The sequence below is a fragment of the Panthera leo genome, chromosome E2 (assembly GCF_018350215.1).
Source record: "Panthera leo isolate Ple1 chromosome E2, P.leo_Ple1_pat1.1, whole genome shotgun sequence".
NCBI lineage: Eukaryota > Metazoa > Chordata > Mammalia > Carnivora > Felidae > Panthera > Panthera leo.
The window spans coordinates 20,560,093-20,583,133 of record NC_056693.1 but is presented as its reverse complement, the minus strand read 5'-3'; the positions used below and the strand labels follow the sequence as shown (position 1 = coordinate 20,583,133).

The 23,041-nt window shown below is 40.6% G+C and overlaps 1 protein-coding gene across 4 annotated transcripts in view; it reads left to right on the top strand.

Annotated features, from left to right (window-relative positions):
- ZNF507 (zinc finger protein 507) overlaps positions 1-23,041 on the top strand; it is a 47,224-nt gene that overhangs the window by 6,941 nt on the left and 17,242 nt on the right. For all 4 annotated transcript variants that reach the window (XM_042918256.1, XM_042918258.1, XM_042918259.1 and 1 more), the window contains 3 exons: positions 651-2,782; positions 4,135-4,252; positions 8,350-8,464. In XM_042918256.1, coding sequence (XP_042774190.1) covers positions 651-2,782; positions 4,135-4,252; positions 8,350-8,464 — 2,365 coding nt within the window. The remainder of the gene's footprint in view (positions 1-650; positions 2,783-4,134; positions 4,253-8,349; positions 8,465-23,041) is intronic.

The window sequence follows — 23,041 nt, the reverse complement described above, 5'->3', positions numbered from 1 at the left end:
GATCATTGCTTTTATGTAGTTTCGTTTGCATCATACTTCTCAAAATTCACTCTGCCATTTACAAGAGGTTACCAGACTATCTTTTCATAACTCCAAAGATATGGAGTGAAAAAAACAAATTTATGATTTTAATAATAAGACTATAATTATTTTTGATATAAGTAGTTGTCTCCCAAGAATTGTGTCAGTCATGCGTTAGTTTTGTTTGTTGGTTTTGTGGTAACTTGAGGTGGTTCCACATACCCTGGGAATGCTTGTGTCCCTTCAATCAAGGAACAGCAGTCCTGTTTTTTTGTTTTTTGTGTTTTTTTGGCATTGCGCAAAAGAGAGGGCATGCTAATTGGGTCCAGCTAGATGTCTGGGGGAAAGAAAGTGAAGAAAAAAGGATATGCATATCGTTAAAGTCATTTCCAAAGAAAGAAATAGATGGAAAGATCATCCTCAGTCTTGATAGGGGATGACATTCTCTAGAGAAGTTCCAAGCAGTTTAAGTCTCTGCTGGGGATACGGGTATGCTGATAATGGAGCTCCCAGGTTAGAAAATAACTGAGATTAGCTTAAACTCTAAGAGTAGCTCAGGTTTTCTATAATTGCATTCTTATAATACCTCTAACCCAATATTTCTTTCTGTTGTATATTATCCTTTCTAGATATGGAAGAAAGCAGCAGTGTTGCCATGTTGGTGCCAGATATTGGGGAACAGGAAGCTATATTGACTGCTGAAACTGTCATCAGTTCATCACTGGAAATTGATGAACAAAGAAAAGTTAAAACAGATCCATTGATCCATGTTATCCAGAAGTTAAGCAAGATAGTAGAACATGAAAAGTCACAAAAATGTCTTTTGATCGGGAAAAAACGCTCACGTTCAAGTGCTGCAACGCACTCTCTTGAAACCCAAGAACTTTGTGAGATTCCAGCTAAAGTAACCCAGTCCCCTGCTGGGATCAGAAGGGCAGAGATGTCTCAGATACATTTTACCCCTGGCTCTCTTGCCCAGAACGATGGGAAGACTATGTCTTACCAGTGTAGCCTTTGCAAGTTTCTGTCATCATCGTTTTCTGTGTTAAAAGATCATATCAAGCAGCATGGTCAACAAAATGAAGTGATATTAATGTGCTCAGAGTGCCACATTACATCTAAAAGCCAAGAGGAACTTGAAGCTCACGTGGTAAATGACCACGAAAATGATGCCAACAGTCACACTCAATCCAAAGCCCAGCAGTGTGTAAGCCCCTCCAACTCTTTGTGTCAGAGGCCCACAGAAAGAAACAGTGAAAGCATTTCTGATGTCCAAGTGAGTGTGGACAGTGCGCAAACGCACGCTGCCCAAAACGCACCCACGGCAGAAATGGGTAAGAGGAAATGGTATGCGTATGAACAATATGGCATGTACCGATGCTTGTTTTGTAGTTACACCTGTGGCCAGCAGAGAATGTTGAAAACACATGCTTGGAAACATGCTGGGGAGGTTGACTGCTCCTATCCGATCTTTGAAAATGAAAATGAGCCCCTAGGCCTGCTGGATTCTTCAGTGGCTGCTGAACCCGGTGGGGTGGATGCAGTCGTCATTGCTATTGGAGACAACGAACTGAGTATCCACAATGGGCCTTCAGTACAAGTACAGATTTGCAGCTCAGAACCGTTATCCTCTTCGTCTCCTTTAGGACAGAGTGCAGAAGGTGGAGTTCATCTGACTCAGTCAGTTACCCTTGACCCCAGTGAGGAAGAGATGCTAGAGGTGATATCCGATGTGGAGGAGAACCTGATCGCTGATAGTCTGCTTTCATCCGCACAGAAAATCATTAGTAGTAGTCCAAATAAAAAAGGTCACGTTAACGTGATAGTAGAACGTTTGCCGAGTGCTGAAGAAACTCTTTCACAGAAACATTTCCTCATGAATGCTGAAATCGAAGAGGGAAAAAACCTGAGCCCGACAGAATCCCACATTGGGGGTGAAGGAAGAGATGAAGTTTATCATGCTGATAAATGTACTGTTGATATTGGGGGGCTGATCATAGGCTGGAGCAATCCAGAGAAGAAAGACAGTGAGTTAATAGCCAAAGGACTGGCTACTGATGAGAATGCCCCACCAGGCCGAAGAAGGACAAATTCTGAGTCTCTCCGACTACACTCGTTAGCTGCAGAAGCCCTCGTCACAATGCCCATAAGAGCTGCAGAACTGACAAGGGCCAACCTTGGGCACTACGGGAATATAAACCTTCTAGATCCAGATACCGGACAAAGGCAAGTGGACAGTACGTTGGCGGCTTATTCTAAAATGATGTCACCACTTAAAAACTCTTCAGATGGATTAACTGGTTTTGACCAAAGCAACTCTACGTTGGTAGCACTCCCAGAGGGTAGGCAGGAGTTGTCAGATGGGCAAGTGAAGACGGGTATCAGCATGTCCTTACTGACTGTAATCGAAAAGTTGAGGGAAAGGACAGACCAAAATGCTTCCGACGATGACATTTTGAAGGAGCTGCAGGACAACGCCCAGTGCCAACCCAACAGTGACGCAGGTCTATCGGGAAGCAACGTGGTGGAATACATCCCTAATGCCGATCGACCCTACCGCTGCCGCCTGTGTCACTACGCAAGTGGTAACAAGGGCTACATCAAGCAGCACTTGAGGGTCCATCGACAGAGACAGCCCTATCAGTGTCCTATCTGTGAGCACATAGCTGGCGACAGCAAAGATTTGGAGAACCACATGATCAACCACTGCAAAACAAGAATATACCAGTGCAAGCAGTGTGAAGAATCGTTTCATTATAAGGTAAGCATCGGTTCATGAAATCATTCGGAGAACCTTAGGCTTTTTAGAGCAAGGAGGGAACTTGGCAGAGAGTCCAGCCGTCTCATTTTATAGATAAGGAATCTGAGGTGAGGCCTAGGAAAGTTTGGCAATTTGCCCAGGGGATCCCAACTAGTTAGTATTAAAATTGGGACTGAGATCTAGGTCATCAGGATTGGTGTAGGATTGTTTTCCTGTCTGCTTCCTCCTTAACAGTGTCTGTGTTTATTGCTTTTAGTGTTTTAGCGTGTATATCTTTTTTTAAACGTGTTGATTTTAAATTGCAGGGTAATTTCAAGAGAATGTACAGGGGAAGGACTTAACAGTTGATTTACCCAGATGTAATCCTACATCGATGCAAACAAACTCCATCTTCCATGTCCCCAAAATGCAGGTTGCTCGCTTCAGCCACACAACCAGCCAACAGTAATCTGTGTCCTCGCAAGAGGGAAAGTAGACTATGTTGGACTTCATGACAGACAGTAAAGTGGAAATAGAGCCACGTGTGTTTAATGGGCAGTTTAAGGGACTGTAAGGATTTTGACCGTGATTTTCATCCTATGTACTACCTTAAAACCAACAACCAGCATGAAATGGCTGTCTTCCTAAAGGAAACAGGATTCATTTAATCATTAGTTTAGAACTTTTCTTCTCCAATGTTGCCAGTTGACTGTCTGGAGGGCAAAAAAAAAAAAAAAAAGTATCCTAAAAGGCTAACTGGGATGTAGACTTCTCTCAGACTTTGAGTCTGAGATATACTGCCTCCTTGGATTGCCCTCATAGTGTTCTGAAGTGGCCTCAGGCTGCTAGACAAGCAGCACATCCAAATGGGCTGTAAAAGCAAGTTCCAGAAGTTTCTTTTGTTCCTGCACTCTTGATTTGTGGGGGTGGTGGTGAAGGAAGAAGATATTCATCAACACGTTAGCTGGTGTTGAAAGGCAAGAATTAGCAGGAGTCCAGCAGTTACTGGTTGGATTTATTTTTGTGAAAGCATCGGGTTATTCCAAACACTCTGCTCTTCCCTCCTCCGGGCCTGCCAGTGGTTCCGTAAGCACGCACGTGCCGTGCAGAAACCCCTCTGAAGATAGCGGGGGCTTGCTTTTGGAGAATGCAAAAAGAACTGCCTTTTTGATGAGATTGTGATTTCTCCAGTGTATTTCTTTCCGTAAACTGTCAAATAAATCAGATAATCTTTTAGCACATTTGGTTTTAAAATATTGGTAATGTGTTCTAGGTACCAGGCCATGAAAGCAATTAACTGCTTCAGCAGTCTCTTAGTAACAGTGCAAGTATATTTATTGAAAGTTACGTGGGACTATTTCTCAATTTTTTAGAGTCAACTGAGGAACCATGAGAGAGAGCAACACAGCCTTCCAGATACCTTGTCAGTAGCAGCTTCTAATGAGTCAAGAATTTCCAGTGATACAGCTGATGGAAAAGGTGTTCAAGAAGGTATCTGCATTTTTTTGACTAGCGTATTAGGTTTTTTAAAAAGCCCTTAGTTGTCACGTGGGTTATTTTCAGGACTAAAGCCGCATATGTTCTCTATTTTCATACTGTGGATGTGAATGAATCTTACCTGTGTTCCTGAGGTAATTCTGAGCACTAAATGAAATGCTATATTAGTAAGTAGTCGACTGTGTAGGTCGATAACACGTTGAAATTTATGCTGCCCTGTAAGAGCCAAGTACATCACAAACCCTTGGGTGACACCCCAGCAAGCCAGGGAAGCTGCAGTGTGGAAAGCAAGCCCTCCCCTCTCTCAGCACCGTTGACCCACTGAGAATATAGCAGCTTTTGCAGATGGCAGGGCCCCCACCTCAAACTGTAAGTGAGGCTTCCTGCTGTGATCTTATTCTTATCCAAGTATGACTGCCAGATTTCATCTGCATTATTTAAGAAAAAAAAAAAAAGCCAAAAAAACAGAAGATCTTTTTGTGTACTAGTTAGGTACCAGTCGGCTGAGTTTCTGCTAATAGGAATATTAGAATCAAAAGATTTAATTAGAGTTCCATGAAAAAGCGGATGCCACATCCGGAAAATGAGGGATAAAGTGTAATAAGCTGTGCTTCCTTGCATCAGCTCTCTCAAATTGATATACTTTAAATGTCTCAAGTGCGGTACATAGTGTTTATGGGAAATAAAACATATTGGGGTGACTTTCCTTTTTAGATTTCCTAAGAATTAAAGTTAGAAACGACTGCAGAGTAAAATGTTTTACCATAATGGTTCATTAAATTATACCCCAGAAAGCATAACTGATTCAAGAATGTTTCTGAAAGAACTGATTTTGACACCACTGTAGCACCAAAATTCCCTTGTCAGACAGATGTCATCCCTGTAAAACTATCCAAAACAAAAGGAGTTTATGACATAGCATCTGTTTCTGTAAGAGATGGCTGAGCTAAAACCGTTTTGTTTCCTTTTTACAAAACAGCCCTAAATGCCTCCTTTTATTTTAATTCATTATGTTTCCATATCCCCTTAAAGGAGACATTAAAACATTTGATGTCATTGGACCATAAATCCCTAATGAAGGAATAAAGTAAATACTACTCAGTGGCACCACCTGCGTGCGGTTAACAGTAGCGGCGGAATATGTCTTTTCTGGCACCGTCTTCAAAAGCAGTAATTTATAAAACTGTCCAAATGGGTTAACAAATTAGAACTCACAACTTTAATAAAAAAGATTAAAATGTCAGCTCAAAAGTAAAGTAACCAGTTTGAGCTTTACCGCGACAGCACCTGTCCACCATATTCCATTTTACGGCATCTTTTCTTGGTGCGTCCTGCTGTTTCTCGTGGTTGAATGTATGGATTTTAAATTGCTGCCATGTCTGTTTTTCTCTCACTTCACTCCATTTGCTTTTCTCTGTCCTAGTGGTCCAACAATTCAGGTGACTGATAACCGCCTGCACACTTACACCGATACTTGATGAATTCCGTATTAGCACTTTTGAAATCTGGTTGTTGAGCCAAAAAACAAGTGTTTAGCTCACAAAGAAGGTCAGAATAATTCGTGTTTTACTCTAGATTTTTTAGCCTTGTAGTAAACTTGCTGGACAAGTTGGGGGAAGTGTGCCTCAGTGGTCCCCAGCCACTGCCCATTATGATGGCACAGATAACTTGGGACAGTTTTTGACTCAGAGACCCAGTGTAACATACTTCAGACATTGTTCTGCCAGAAGGCATGGTGCACCCATTCCGAGCTGGATACCAAGCTAGGTGCAGGGAGTACGGTGAAGGCCTCACTGCCTGTAAGAAACCCAGCCCTGGAGGAAGACAGAACCGTATGACGGCTGTGTCCGTGGAGAGCACACGTGCTGTGTTAGAGCCACGGGCAAAGCATTCTCATATGATGTTCCGTCGCAAACATCATTAATGAAATCATTCCTTATTGCAAACATACGATTCATGAACCCCGGGGGATGCAATGTAAACAAAACGCACAGATCCCTGTCTTCAGGGAGTCTACAGCAAGGGACAGGTCAGAGGCCTGACACAGACCTGCATGTGACGTACAGACTGCAGTGAAGGAAGAATAGAGTCCTCCTAAAGCTTACTCAATAAACCATGCTGGGAGATTCTAGAATTTCCATCCTGTAGATGAGAAAACCGAGTCTTCAGGAGGTGAAATGCTTTGCCCACGATCATCCTGGTACTAGGTAGAAGAGCAAGGACGAAGCCCAAATCGTTGAACTTTCAATCGTGTATTCTTTCCATTGGAAACAGTTGCTGGAAGTAGCACAGGCTCTCGTTCTGTGCTATATTAAGTTTTTCCATCTGTCATTTTTATTAGTTGTCATTGATCTGTAATATTTCTCACACAAAACCATTATCCAATATTTCACACCTCATTTTTTTCAGGGTTTAAAAAAAAAACTGTATTTGGAACAATGCCACTTATAATCAAGTCCAAGTTTTTAACCTAGCAATTAAGAGCGATACTTACATTATAATTATGATTAGAGTGTATATTAATGTTGTAGACGTATACCAGGAAATTAGGACATTTTGTTCTGCCTGACAAAAGTAGTTACAGGCGAAAGAGAATTTCAATTTTAGAAAGCTTAAATTTAACTTAAGAATTTTCTTTGTTAAAATTTCAGCGTGGGATTCTCTTCTGCCACCAATTTTACGTTTATGCACTGTGCACTAATATTCTACCTAAGCTTCCTTGCTGCTCTGCCTTATTCTTTAGGTTTCCATGCTTGCTTTGTTTCTGAATGTAAAGCCATCGGCCTGTGAATGGCCCACAGACTTTGTGCTTACAGAAGAGTAAAGAAGGTGTTGAATATCTTCAGGAACAGTTTTACATGATCAAATAAATCATTCAGCTTGTGTTGTCTCAGGCTTACCCTGATTTAAATTACCCAGCCTTGTTGGTGCAGAGTAAGTGTGGTGACATGGCCTATTTCCAATCGGATCCATATATTCTGAATTTCAGAGGGCTGCACATTCATGTTAGTGATAACATTTGTCCTTGTAATGTGTCAGTTTGCTAGACATATGCTACATTATATAGCACTTAATAATTTGCAGTTGTTTTTCCTTCCATTGTTGCACTGGTACCTGACATTTTTATAAACAAAGGAAACCCATAGGGTGAAAAAGCTTTAGGCTTTTATTTATTTATTTTGAGAGAGAGAGTGTAAGCAGGGCAGGGGCAGAGAGAGAGAGAGAGAGAGAGAGAGAGAGAATCCCAAGCAGGCTCCAAACTCCATGCTGAGCCCAACACCGTTCTCGATCCCACAAACCATGAGATCATGACCTGAGCTGAAATCAAGAGTTGGTGGCTTAACCAATTGAGCTACCCAGGTGCCCCAAGCTTTAGGCTTTTTATATTGAGTTTGTTATATATGCTATGTAGCCATACTGTGTAATATTGTATTATAGTGTTAGATCACAGCTTGTTGGCAAATCAGTGTTTCCTTAAGACAGTTTATCCAGGGGCGCCTGGGTGGCGCAGTCGGTTAAGCGTCCGACTTCAGCCAGGTCACGATCTCGCGGTCCGTGAGTTCGAGCCCCGTGTCGGGCTCTGGGCTGATGGCTCGGAGCCTGGAGCCTGTTTCCGATTCTGTGTCTCCCTCTCTCTCCGCCCCTCCCCCGTTCGTGCTCTGTCTCTCTCTGTCCCAAAAATAAAAAAAAAAAAAAAAAAAAAAAAAAACGTTGAAAAAAAGACAGTTTATCCAATATCAATTAGACTAACACTTTTCAAATTAACAGTATATCTCTGGTTAATTCAGCTGCTGCAGTCAGCAGGGCAGCTGGCATCAGCTTATTTTATTGTAGCATTTTGTACAAGGTCATGCAGAAACCAAGCCAATGTATCTATATTTACAGGTGAGATGACGTTCGCTTTGTATCTGCTGATAGTCCAGTTGCAGGAGAAACTGGAAAACCATGTTCAAACTTGTTAACTTTATTAAAAGAGAAGGCCTTGTTGGAAATGTTGGTACAATGTGCTGTAAATATTCATTTACAGTGGAGATGATGTCATTTCTATCTAATCAAAGTATGTCACTAAAGCTCTCCAATCCCTTATCTAGGGAGTAAGTCTTCAGTACAGAAACAGTATCGATGTGACGTGTGCGATTATACAAGTACAACCTACGTTGGTGTCAGAAACCACCGGCGAATCCATAACTCTGACAAGCCATACAGGTGAGTGTGACGGTCATAGAGCTTTAATGCTTGTGTTAGAATATCTTATAGTAAAGGAAACAAGTAGAAATAGTTAAAGATTCATAACACTTATTTGAACACAGATTGTGTGCAAAGAAACTCACTACTGGTTTCATGAGTGTTTGTTAAGGAACATGAACTTTAAGCTTGGGTCTTAGGACAATAGGCATTTTGTCTAGTTAAAATGGAAGAAAATGTCTACTTCTGTCAGATATGTTTTCAGTTTCAGTTGGGTATAAATTATCATAGCAGACTTTCAGTGCTTAGACTTCAGTTCAGTAATTTGGTGGGTTAAGCAGTCAATATTTCAGAAAAGATGCTTAAAACTAAAATTCCCTATGAACAACTCTGTGTTTGAAAATTAAGCTGTCATTTAATAGAATTTTGTTACGTGATTTTTCACAAAAGCCAATTCTAACACATATTTTCAGGAAATACAGGCCTTGTCAGGTGATCGAATAGAAAAGTAGAAATCATTTCTTAAGTAAACTTTGCCTCTTGAGAATGCACTGCGTGTTGTTTATGTACGGTAAAGGTACAAACGTTTCTGTGGAAGCGTGTCCAGCTGCCACAGAGCAATCTGTTGCGCTTGCAGCCATGATGGAATGTCAGGTTCCTACTCAAAACTGACATAGTCACCATGACTAACCGTGCTAGGCCACGGGCATGAGCTGTTTCAACTGCTTATCAAAATCTGCTTCACATTTTAACTTGTGTCCCCAGCCATGGTATGAGTATGACACAAGTAGGTGTGGGGGGGTCACAGTATTAGTAGCTAAATGAAGACTTGACGGACTATGCCTGAAAATGCCATTGTTTGACGCTCTAAGTGTGTATCTCTCTATATATATATGGCTTTTAATAATATAGCATGTGCTTAATTTCCTAAGCAGCAGACTTGTTTATAATCACTCTTCTTCAGACAGTATGTCCATTTGCAAAGACTCGTAATTCTGTGGAAGGTGTTTGGCCTTGCCTCAGTGTGTCTGTGTTTATTTCAAACACTTTTAAAACTAGGATCCCTAGTTTTCCCAGAGTACAATGAAGGCCATTAACCATTATTAACAGTAACTCAGTGCCAGAAAATACATATGAGAGTGATAGGTGGTATTTGCATGTATCATTTATGATTTGCACTAGAAAGTATTTAGGAGAACATTATGAAAACAGGGGATGCTAGTTCATCTGATAGGAGAAAGCTTTGCCTTTATATTTTGGGTATCTTTATTTTTAAATTCAATGACATACCATGCCAATTCATGTGATCCAGGCAAGAATAAAATTAGATATAGACTCTTCATTCAAATTCATTGAGAAAAATTTATTGAGCAGATAATTGTGTTCCAGGAGCTGTGCTAGGCTCTTAGACTGTAGTCATGATAAAAGGGATATCGTCCCTCTATCATGAACCCTGTAGACAAACAATAAACAAGTAACCTCTCAAGAATACAATTAGGATAAAAGAGGTTAATGATTGATTCCAAGTCTGTAGAGGAAAGTCTCACATCTACTTGAGTTAGGTTAGTCTTATAGCTTAAAGATTTATCTTGACGGTTTTTGGTGTCCTGGGGTTTGTGTTTTCTTACGTTCTTAAAGTATTCACAGACTCCTAGGATTGGTTGTAATTGTCCTAAAGTCTTCCTGCCAGTGGGCAGTGCACTCTGAGAACCCTTTTCCTCTTAAAGCAGAGAAGTCTCAGCGTGTTATTTTCCAAGTTTATACACACTACACTTTGTCACTGGGTTTGGCTGAGTGTTTATGTCTCAGAAGAAATGTCATACATCCCCCTTCCCTGTAAATACAACCAGCTTTTTCTCATAAGTCTTATTTTCCAACTGTCAAATCTTGTGACTCCTTTTTTAAATACTTTAAATCCACATAGGATTTGCAGTCTACAGAGCACTGTGAATTAACACACTGTATTCCAGTATGCTTCTAGGATTTTCTGTTCCTGGTCATAAACTTCGTTTTAAGCTAAGCTAGTAAGCATAGCCTTCTTGAGATCTAATTTGATCTAAGTTATCACAGTAGTTTTTCTGGCTTATTGCACGTAGGCTTCATTCAGTTTTGCTGCCTGGTACACTTACTGGTCAGAGTTTGGGCTTATTTTCTCAGAATCCATACCCTACACATTTCTGATTACCTACTTTTTGTTAAGGAACATACTCACCGGGAGCAATGGTGAACTCCTCAGAGTTAGAGTGCCTTCTTGCACAACTTGCAGTCTTTGCGCAAAGGCAGAACAGGTGTGGTGTGTGTTTGAATGTGCCTGCTTTGTAATAGATTTTCTGCAATATTTATAACTGTTCTTTGCTCATGCCTTTACTTTTTATGTTGCCATTCCGATCCTTCACGGAACATATTGTGTGATCTGGGCAGTACATTTTCATGTGTAAGAACCCTGGTTCTGGGGACAGATAGTCTCGGGATTGAATCTGAGCTCTCTGACTTATGGCATTTGTTACCTTGAGCAAACAATTTCACCCTGCTATGCTTGGTCTTGTCTTTTCTAAAATGAGGATAATTAAGACACCTGCTTTACAGGGTAGATGTGAGGACTAAACTAAACAGCATACGTGATGTACTGGCACAAACTAAGCACCCAGTAAGTGGTGGCCATCTAATACTCATTGGCCTGGCTTCTGTCCTCGTCCCCTCCCACTGATTCATTGTCTGACACCACCCCCCACCAACCCCCTAAAAATGCTGTTTACCTCTCATTTTGGAAAACAAAGCATAATCCTGTTCCTGGACAGACAGACATAGCTTATTTATTTTACAAAAGGGATGCTATCCCCAGGTAGAAGTATTGTCACAGCTGAGGTCCCCGTGCCGTGTTGCCTGCCTTGAAGGCAACCTAGTGTCCTGTGTAGCACTTCTGCTTTATAGTCTCAGGCCTGGGCCACGGACCTCCTTTGCCCAACTGGGTGACCTTGTGGAGGTTATTCCAAGCTAAGCCTCCTTTCCCATACAAAACGGGAGAGTACTGCCTAGCTCATGAAGCTCTGTGAGGATTGGATGAGGTTATGTGTATTAAGCACCCAGCATATTTCCTGGTGCATCAAAGGGGCTGGTTTTCCCCTGCTGCTCATGCAGGTGTACAGGCATCTCAGAAACTCTGTCCTCATTACAGAAGGAGAGCTATTTTCCGTTCTTGTGTGAGGACAGGGAAAGATGAAAAAGGCATCATCCCGCCTCAGTCTTACCAAATCAGCAAACTTTGTTTTTCAGTGCTTTAGTAAGGAACGTTCTAAAGCACATACCCATTATAGTTATACCTGATGTTTAGGACATTGGCCCCACAGTTACTAGAAGGTTCCTTTCAGGATTTTCAAACATTAGATCATCCTCAGTTTAGTGTTAATATTGCAGTTCTAGAATTCCCCCTGGTTTACATCCCCCGGTATCACTTTTGTGACTGGCTGGAGATGGAAGATGGGATGACAAAATATTTTCCTCAAGTTACCGAGTTTCCTTCTAACTATATGACATTGAACCATTTTCCCTTAGAAACACAGTTGTGTTGGTACTTCTGTTCTGAAACTCCACCATGGCACAGTGAGGGGTAGGTGCCGCAACACGACAAAGAAGGAAGTGGGCTTTGGCATAAAGCACTTGGTATATGACCTGGCATGTATTAGGTGCTCAGGAAATGGTCACTGATAGTTATCTGTATACCTCAGTTTGCCTTATCTAGGAAATAGCTCTGGTTCTCTAAGTTTTTTGTACTTTGAAAAAAAAAATGTATAATGGTGTTACTATACTTTTTCTTCTTTAAGTAGAAAAGCTACCCACATAAGTATGTTGAATTTTTTAAGAGTCCTGTTTTAATACCTAGGCCAGAAATACCCAGTGTTTCCCTAAATGTTTCAAAAATGTACTTTTAGGGGCACCTGGGTGGCTCAGTGCGTTAGGTGTCCAACTTTGCTTCAGATCATGTCTCGTGTTCATGGTTTCAAGCCCCACATTGGGCTCTGCACTGACAGCTCAGAGCCTGGAGCCTGCTTTGGATTCTGTGTCTCCCTCTTTCTGCCCCTCCCTTGCTCGTGCTCTGTCTCTCTTTCTCTTTCAAAAATAAATAAAAACATTAAAAAACATTTTTTTTTAATTTTTTTTTAACGTTTGTTTTTTTTTTTTTTTTTAATTTTTGAGACAGAGAGAGAGAGAGAGCATGAACGGGGGAGGGTCAGAGAGAGGGAGACACAGAATCCGAAACAGGCTCCAGGCTCTGAGCCGTCAGCACAGAGCACGACGCGGGGCTCGAACTCACGGACCGCAGGATCATGACCTGAGCCGAAGTCGGCCGCTTAACCGACTGAGCCACCCAGGCGCCCCTAAAAAACATTTTTAATATACTTTTAGAGTTAGTTTGTTCATATCAGAAGCTAAACAAGGTCCAAATGTTGCATTTGATTGAAAACTCTCTTAAGCCTTTCTCTCTCTTTAAAATTTTTAATACTTTATAATTTAAGGTGGTATATGTCCTGAAAATTGCATAAATTGTAAGTGTGCAGCTTGGCCAATGAGTCACATTCACTCCTCCTCTTAACTACTCAGACCATGAAATAAGCCATTGCCAGCCCCTCTGCAGCACTCTTCTCGGGGCCCCCAGGCACCAGCTCCCTTTCTCCTCTGCCCCTCCAACCATCTTGACTTCTAACATCATGATTTTGCCTTTTTTTTGACTTAACAGAAATGATATCATGCAGTACATAGTCTTTTTTTTTTTTTTTTTTTTTTTAAAGTTTATTCATTTAAGTAAGCTGTATACCCAGCACAGGGCTGGAACTCACAACCCTGAGACTGAGTCACATGTTCACATGTTCTTCCAACTGAGCCAGCCTGGCGCCCCGGTGCATATTCTTTTATATCAGGCTCATCATCATTGTGTGTAATGTAATGTAGAACTAACACCGTCCTTTTCATTGCCATATAGTATTCCATTGTGAGACTGGCAATTTATTCATTCACTCTACTAGTGATAGGTATTGGGGTTACTGCCCGATCTTCCCGCTATTGTGAATAATGCCTTTTGAACATTCTTTTACGTGTTTTTGGTGCGTATATGAAATTGAGTCCATTTTCATTGGGTTTATACCTAGGAGTGAAATATCTGGGTAATAGGGCCCGCGTATATATTCAGCTTTGGTAGATCTCAACAATTATCCAAAATGGTTATACCAGTTTACAGTGACTATACCAGCTCATAGTCTGACCAACACTTCATATTGTCAGTCTTTAATTTTGATCGTTCTGGTAGGTGTGTAGAGGTATGTTGTTGTGGTTCTGATTTGCATTTTCCTGATGATTTATGAGGTTGAGTATCTTTTTTGCCTGTTTGTGTACTATTGCCCATTCCCTTATTGGTTGTCTGCCTTTTTCTTACTGATTTGCAACAGTCTGTTCTGAATACAAGTTCCTTGTCTATTATGTATATTGCACGTATCTGCTAAACTATGGTTTGTCTTTCTACTCTCTCAGTTATGTTTCTGACAAATAGAAATTCTAATATTTAATGTAGTCAGATTTATGAATCTTTTTCTTGTGATTACAGCTTTTGTGTCTTTATACTCTGAAACTGATGTTGATGTCTTTGAAATACCCTTGTAAGATACATGATTCGAAGTAAAAATGTGTGCTTATAAAGTAAGGACTCTGATTTTAGGGATGTACATCAGCTGGGTCAAAAATATTGTGTGCTTATATGTTAATGAGCCTATATTTTGTTCTAACATAGCACAAAAACTAAGAAAAATTTTAAAAATCCAGAAAAGTTTTAAGCAGCGCGAATCACATTTTGGAATGACAGGGGTTGCCACTCAGTGTGGTCAGTCATTAAATAAAGTCTAGTCTTTGATATAAAAAATATTACGAGTAATAATAACCGTTAACATTTTTTAGACATTCTGCATGGACCAGACAGTGTGCTAAGCACTTGATTTGTATCAGCTTACTTAACCGTTACTTAGGAATGTTGCTATCCCAATTTCATAGATGTGGAAAGAGAGACTGGGTAGATGAAACTACTTTCCCCAGGTCTCCCAAATGGCAGAGCCAGGGTTTGAACCTTTGCTTCTACCGGCTGTGTGTCTCTGTTATGCCAGAAAGAACTCTTTGTGAGGCCTACTGCCACTGCATGCCATACTATCCCCAATTTAGTGGTATATTATAATGCAACAGAAGTTTTATTAAGCTCAGGGTTTCTGTGGATGGGGAATTGAGGAAGGCTACTGTAGGGATGGCTTGTCTCTATTCCATAAGGTCTGGGCCTTTGCAGGGAAGACTTGAAGGCTGAAGGCTCCCTCACCAGCCTAACTGGTGGTTGATGCTGGCTGTTGGCCGGACCCTCAGCTGGGGATCTCAGCTGGAGCACATACACCATTTCTCCACGAGGTCCTTCCAGCTGCGCTCGTGCCCCAAAGTGAATGTTTGGATTAGAAGTAGGCAAGCACTGGGGTGCCTGGGTGGCTCAGTCGGTTAGGCGTACAACTTTGTCTCAGGTCATGATCTCATGGTTCGTGAGTTCAAGCCCCACAGCGGGCTCTGTGCTGACAGTGTAGAGCTTGCTTGGATCTTCTGTCTCCCTCTCTTTCTGCCCCTCCCCCGAGCGGGCGTGTGTGTGCACTCACTGTCTCAGAAAAATAAATAAACATTAAAAAATTAAAAAAAAAAAAAAAAGTAGTCAAGAATGTTAAAAAAAAAAAAAAAAATTAAGTAGGCAAGCACTGTATCACCTCTTATGACCTGTTCTGGGAAGCCACATACCATCACTTCCACCATAGTTATAGATTTCTTAAGTCTCTCTCAATCTGGAGGCATGTTGAATTTCAGTTATTTTTCTTGGCTTGGGGGAAAACTCAAGTCTTTGAAAAACTTGAATTTATTTTAAGGAAACAGTTTAGCAGATAGTTTAATTTGGAGGAAAACAATATGTGTTGTTTCTAAGGGATGAACCAAAGGAGTTTGTTTTTCACAGTGGCACAAAGATTTCTTGGGTTCTTCACAAAATCTGAAGTGGCCATTTCTCTGGACCTTAGTTATTTACTCCTTTGAAAGCACAGAAAACAAATGAAATGTGGTAAGACAAACCCTACTGCAGAATTTTTATTGAAAGCTTTTTATGCACGTTCAAATCCTTCTCAGGTCACTTCAGATCTTACAGAACATCCAGGTTCTGCTTTCTTTTACCTCATCCCCCAAGGCAGTCATTCCCAGTTGAAGAGACCTGGAGTAAGGTCCAAGTAAGGTCCCAGGTCAGGGGAGTAGGGTGTTTGAGCCACATTCCTATTTTTCTGGGGTTCTGGGACTATAAAGTAACTGACCCATGAGCAGTAGGAGAAAGCCTATAGAAAAATTCAGTCTTACGGGTTTTTTTTAGCCAAGAAAAGCATTGGGTTTTCTTGTTGTTTGTTGGTTTGTTTGTTTCTTTGTTTGAGAAGCACTGGGTTTTCTGATGTTTTTTCTCCACCATCAAGCAGTTGACTCAGTCATCAGCAGACACCAACTGGGGGTCCTGCAAATTTAATCCTATTCTAACACTACCAGGAGATAGCATTGGATCCCACTGGTTAAGGGCTCAGTTCCACAAGACTGCCCCCACTTCTAGGTTGTCACCTGTGCTCCTAACCAACTGACCTAAAGCAGAGGTTTGCTAGACCAGCTCACAAAACTCAGGAAACCAGTGTACTAATATTTACCCGTTTGTCATGAAGGATGTTGTAAAGGATACGGATGAGCAGCCCGATGAGAGGTTCAAAGGGCAAGGCCCTGGAGGAGCAGAACGTCCATGCCCTCTCTGGGTCACCACCCTCTCAGCACCTTCACCTGGTCACCAACCCAGAAGCTCTCTGAACATCCTTTGGGTTTTTATGGAGGCTTCATTATGTAGCCGTGATTAATTACATCTCCAGCCCCTCACCTCCCCTAGAGGGTGAGACAGAAAGTTCCAACCCTCTGATCCTGTGATTGGTTCCTCTAGCAACCAGCCCCCATCCTTAGGTTACCCAGAGGGGTTCGAAAGGTCACCTCATTAACATGACAAAAACACATTGTTTGCTCTCCTCACGTACGGAAATTCCAAGGGATTTTGGAGTTTAGTGCCAGGAATGGGGGCAAAAACCAAATATATATTTCTTGTTAGAAATCATAATATCACAGGTTTCTCCATCGGCTTTCTTTTGGTTGCCAAAATAGTTTTCTTGCATTGGGAAGAAATCTCATTTTTCATACAGATATGGATAGGACTTTATTGGTTGACAGAGGCAGTGTTCATTCTGGCATTCCAAAGCTTCCGTCCAACCTTCTGTAGAGATTACACCAGGAAACCAGCACTTGGTCTGTTAGGATGCTCATGTGTTTCCTCACGTCACGTATACTTTGCCTTGACAGATTTGAATAATTGAAGTACCAAATGGGATTGTCATGGGAAGATGCCAGATGGGGCAGTTCCATTAAAAAAGCAAAACAGGGGCGCCTGGGTGGCTCAGTCGTGGGGTGTCTGACTTCAGCTCAGGTCATGATCTCACAGTTCATGGGTTCAAGCCCCGCATCAGGCTCTATGCTGACGGCTCAGAGCCTGGAGCCTGCTTCAGATTCTGTGTCTCCCTCTCTCTCTCTGCCCCTTCCCTGCTTGCGTGCTCGTCCTCTCTCTCTCTCTCTCTCTCTCTCTCTCTCTCAGAAAATGAAAAACAAAACAAAATTGTGACAGGTGATGTCCTGTAAATGTGCTGCTGTTATTCTTATGTCACTAGGGTTTGTTTTTGTTTGCTTTTGGGTTTTTATTATCTTTTTTTTGCCCACTGTGCAGGGTATTTGGAAATAGGGATGTTGACGGTCTGCTGGTAACATGGTTAGAAATGATCTGTTAGACATAATCCTCTGTTTCAAAACATTTTTTATGCTTTTTCTAGGTACTACATTACATGTATTTTGGTCAGGTCGGTGTTACCTGTTCATTTTCTGACTCATGGCATATACGCTATGAAGATTAATAAAGGGAATCCTCATTAGAATGCAGTTGGAGGTTCAGCAAGGGGAGCTCTCCTGCCCTGCCACTCGTTGTCAGTTGCACACCCCAGCAGGAAGAGGAGGACCTTGCAGGTGGATACTTGCAGGAGAAAGAAAGGCTTACAGGCCTCCAACAGCTCAGCCAGTCAGAGACTGTTTATAACAGCCCTCCTAACCTCCTGCTTTCCTGTGTAAAAGAACATTCCTATCTTTGTTTGGAACTCTTGCCAGTGGTTTTCCCAAACTTCTTGTCCCAGATTGCAATAAACCCATTTTTTTTTTTTTTTGATGATAAAATAACTGGCAGCTTTATTTTTTTTATTTAGGTAAAAAGGAAGTAGAAATACATATAAGCCGCCTTTACATAACTCTGAAGTTGAGGTTCTTTTATAGTATCTCTTGTCCTCAGTTGAAAATCATTTTAATAAGTGCTTAATCTTGTCAATTTTTTTCCACACTCTTCACACTTAGATCTTTTAATGAATAATTTGCATTGCAAGTGTCTCTTCAGAATAACCTTTCTACCAAGCTAAGTTTGATGCTCCTAGAATTAGGGCTCAGTTGTTCCATATACTGCTCTTGCTTTCTTTATCTTCCTTTGTCAGGAAAGATTTTAAGGAGTTCTTCATATTAAAAGATATTGAGTAACCAAGTCAGCAGAATTTATAGAAGTAAGTTCTTGTCCAATAGGATGGGAGAGAGCAATTTTAAAAGGCTAGATAGAGCAGGAAAGCAAAAAGGCTTCATCTGTGTGTGTTGTTTGCATAGGAGAACTAATGAAAGTGATAGACTCTAGGTGAGCTTCTAGATCACTCTATTAGGAAAGAGCATTTCTGGGGCACCTGAGTGGCTCAGTTGGTTAAGCTCCGACTTCAGCTCGGGTCATGATCTCTTGGCTTGTGAGTTCGAGCCCTGTGTCAGGCTCTGCGCTGACAGCTTGGAGCCTGGAGCCTGCTTTGAAATCTGTGTCTCCCTCTCTGTCTGCCCCAACTCTGCTCACGCTCTCTCTCTGTCTCCCCAAAATAAATAAACATTAAAAAAAAAAAAAAAGGAAAGAGCATTTCTGATAGTGAATAATATTTCAGTGTAAATTTTAGCTATTCTCAAACTCTTCAAAGTGGCCTTGTCCAACTCTGTAAACTATTCTAAAAATAATTTTAGCATTTACTTCTGGAATATGTGATTTACTGCTTACATAAATATACATTATTAATTTAAATGTACTTTATCATTCCTCATTTCTACCTCGAGTAGTAAATGATGACAGTTCAAAAGCCTTAAAAATAGCTGTATCCCACAGTTCAGGAATGTTCTTACCTCTGGGAAAGGAAGAAGAGGCAATCGAGAGGCACACAGGGAGTTTCAAAGATGTATTGGTTATATTCTATGTCTTAACTGTGAGTGTTTATTTTTTCTTCTCTCTTAAAAGATTCTGGTGGAGGAAAATAGACTGTATCCTACAGAATAATCAGTGATGCATGTAGATTGTTTAAAATGTTAAAAAGATACAAAAACGTTCTACTTTATTTTTGAATATTCTAACTCTTAATAATAATAGTACAGTGATTAACTTATGATACTTGCATAGGATGGAACATCATGCCCCATTGAAAATACATAACTTTTAACTTGAGAAAATACTTACAGAGCACTGTCAAAAATACGATGAAAAATCTTTAATAAGATTCCACTTTTGCTTCAGATCTACATACGTACATTAAAAACAGTGGGAATTTTCTAGATAATTTTTTGGAATTTGTATTTGTACTTACCTGTAAATTCCATCTTTGTATAAGGAATATAGGTTATTATAGGGGTGCTTGGGTGGTTCAGTCGGTTAAGCGTCCAACCCTTGATCTCGGCTCAGGTCATGATCTCATGGTTTTTGAGACTGAACCCCAAATTGGGCTCCATGCCCAGCCTGGAGCTTGCTTGGGATTCTCTTTCTCTCCCTTTCTCTCTGCCCCTCCCCCACTCATTCCTTCCCTCCTTTTCTCTCTCTCAAAGTAAACAAACATTTTAAAAAAGAGAGAAATAAAGATTATAGGGGCACCTAGGTGGCTCAGTCAGTTGAGCATCCAACTCTTGATTTCAGCTTAGGTCATGATCCCAGAGTCGTGGGATCGAGCCCTGTGTTGGGTTCTGCACTAAGCATGGGGCCTGCTTGAAATTCTCTCTCCCCCTCCTCTGCTCATGCTCTCTTTTTCTTTAAAATAAAATAAAATTAAAAGTATATATATATATATATATATATATAGTTTATATAATCAGGAAAAATTTTAAAATAAAAACAGCATTTGCTCACCAGTTGAGTAAGACAGAAATTGGCGTAGCAGTTTAAACATCTTTAAGCAGGGGGCCCCCATTTCAGACAGCACAGCGAACTAGATAGCCTGAACAAGTCTCCCAGTGAAGTTAACTAACATGCTGGGTCAGTGTTTAAATGTATAGCTCATCTAGCAGGGAAATCAAGAAACTTTACAGGTAACAATAAATCAGGTACTCTGTGAGGTAATTGAGCTGTACCTGTCAGCATGGATGAATCTCAGAAACACTGAACTAAGGTACAGTAAGTCACACAAGAATACATAAAGTATGATTCTATTTATATGCCCCAAATCATGCAGATAAACAATTATTTAGGAATACACTACAAAATTCGGAAACATGAGACTTCTTTTGGGGAGGTAGATGAGATCTTGGAGGAACACACAAAGAGCTCTTAAGATAGAGGGAACGTTCTCAAGCAAGTATGATGTATACATTATTTTTTTAATTCCATGTATACACCTTATTCTCCTTTTATATGATGAGTTTCATACACACACACACAAACATTTTTTCAATTGAATGTACAAATTAAACCACATTCTATGAGAGAAGTGATAGTAAGGAAATGAAGTTAAGTGTGTGGATTTTGTAGGTACTTCATTTTTTTATTTGTTGTTTTAATTGGGTAACACATATGAACTTCAGAATCAGCTTATCTAGTTTCCTCTAAAAATAATTCTCTTGGGGCACGTGGGTGGCTCAGTCGGTTAAGTGTCTGACTCTTAATTTCAGCTCAGCTCGTGATCTCACAGTTTGTGAGATGAAGCCCTACATCAGGCTCTGCCCTGACCGTGTGGAGCCTGCTTGGGATTCTCTCTCCCTCTCCCTCTCCCTCTGTCTTTCTCTCTGTCTCTCTCTTTCTCTCCCCCCCCCCCCCATTTCTCTCTACCCCTCTCTCACTTACACATGCACACTCTCAAATAAACTTTAAAAGTAATAATAATTCTCTTATTTGTGTTGGGATCGTGTTAAGCTTCTAGATTAATTTAGAAAGAATTCACAACTTTCTACAAACAAGGTATGGACTTTATTCATTTGTTCAAATCATCTCTTGTGTTCCTCAGTAGCATTTAAGTTTTGTCCCTGTATATTGTGTACATTTCCTGTTTCGTATGTGTGTAAATCCACGCACACATTTGTGTATATAGAAGTACACAGGTAGTCAATCACAGTTATTCTGTGATCCTTAATTTTTTTTCTTAAAGCATTTAAAAACTCTCTTACTGTTATAAATGTATAGGGAAATGAAAAATACTATAAGATATATAGCACACTGTAACTTAATGCTTAAAAACATTAAGAATTAAAGTGTTTTATTTCTTTTGTGGGAAACTTACCCAGAATAGTCTGCTCAGTGCTCGCTTCTCCTTACAGTATTATAGGTGAGCATGTTTTCGGTGCCTTGACCATTTGTCATACTCCTTTCTGGGTATGGATCAGCTTTCACCATTTTATCCTTTGCTCTTTCAATTCAGTTTGATTACAGAGAGTTTCTGTACTGATATTTTTCACAGGAATAACTTCTTCCAGGAACCCACTTTCTTCATGCATGTCATCAAGTTCACCTTCATGTAGATCCTCTGGCTGCATATCCAGAGTTTCTTCAGTGGTGGCCGTGTCAACATTCCTGTGGTCCGCTATTTGTTCTATAAATGCATTTACATTTGAGCCTGATTTCACTTACAGGGTTACAGGTTTCTCCTGTATTTCCATTTTGTTGGCCAATTCCTTCTTTTGGAGACTACATTTTTGTAAAAAGGCACACGGGACATTTTATCAGTGGGAGATTAGGAGGCACCACAACTTAATGCTTTGCTGTCTGTGAGTGACCAATTACTGACTGAATGAAAGAAATGACATGATTGGTCACTGATCCCGAAGCATGTCTTTGCCTAGTGGACTCAAAAGCTACCAGTGAAGTCTGTACTCTACAATTACACAGTTAATATTTTTTGATAACTGAAATTTGAACAGTTGTTAGGGGGGAGTGGTGACATTTAACTAAACCATAGTAACCAGGATCCGTGCATGGCAGAACCATACAAAGCAAGGACTGCCTGCTCACCCCACACACACACACACTGGTTGTGAGGCATATGCTTATGTATTTCATTTTTTCTGTTGCTGCTATAACATGGGTCTTTTCCTTCTTTTCCTAGTTTTCAATTCAATATTGTTTTTATATAGGAAAGCTGTTGATCTATACAGAACGTTCACTTTATGCCCTTACTGAATTTCTTTTTTTTTCTCTTACTGAACTTCTTATTACTTTTAACAGTTTTTAATTGGTGTTTGTATAGATATATAATTATATTATCTGCAAATAATTTTCTCAACCTTTCCTATATGATATTTACAACTCTTATTTCTGTCTCTTACCTAACTGTACTGGCTAGTGTTTCTGCCGCATACTAAATAATAGTGGGGATAGTGAAAATCCTTATTTTGTTCTTGGGCTGAATGGATATGCTTCTAATGTTTTCTCATAAAGCTTTAGACTAGTTTTGGGGTTAAGATAGATATGTTTTTTCATGAAGAATTATTCACCTACCCTATTCTGTGGAGAAATTTTATTAAGAATGTATATCGGGTATAGGTATTGTCAGCCTGATGTAAGTGCCTCCTAAAATATGGTGGTAGGGAATACACAGCTGTCCCTAGGAAGTATATTTGCAAAAAAGAAAAAGTGGGGAAAAAAATTTGATCCTGAATCTAATGAAACCTTTATGTCAGTAGTTCTTAACCAGGGAGAAGGCTTTTCTCCCTCATCCCCCCACAAAGGACATCTCACGGTGTCTAGAGACATTATTGGTTGTCACAAGGGGGAGAGGAGGTGCTACTAAGACTTAGTGGGTAGGGGCGCCCGGGTGGCTCAGTCAGTTGGGCGTCCGACTTCGGCTCACGTCGTGATCTCGCAGTCCGTGAGTTCGAGCCCCGCGTCGGGCTCTGTGCTGACAGCTCAGAGCCTGGAGCCTGTTTTGGATTCTGTGTCTCCCTTTCTCTGACCCTCCCCCGTTCATGCTGTGTCTCTCTCTGTCTCAAAAATAAACGTTAAAAAAAAAATTAAAAAAAAAAAAAAAAAAAGACTTAGTGGGTAGAGGCTAGTGATGCAGATAAACATCCTACAGTGCCCAGAACAGCTCCCACAATGAAGAATTATCTAGCCCAAAATGTCAGGAGTGCTGAGGTTGAGAAAGCCTTTTCTAGGTCTCACTGTCA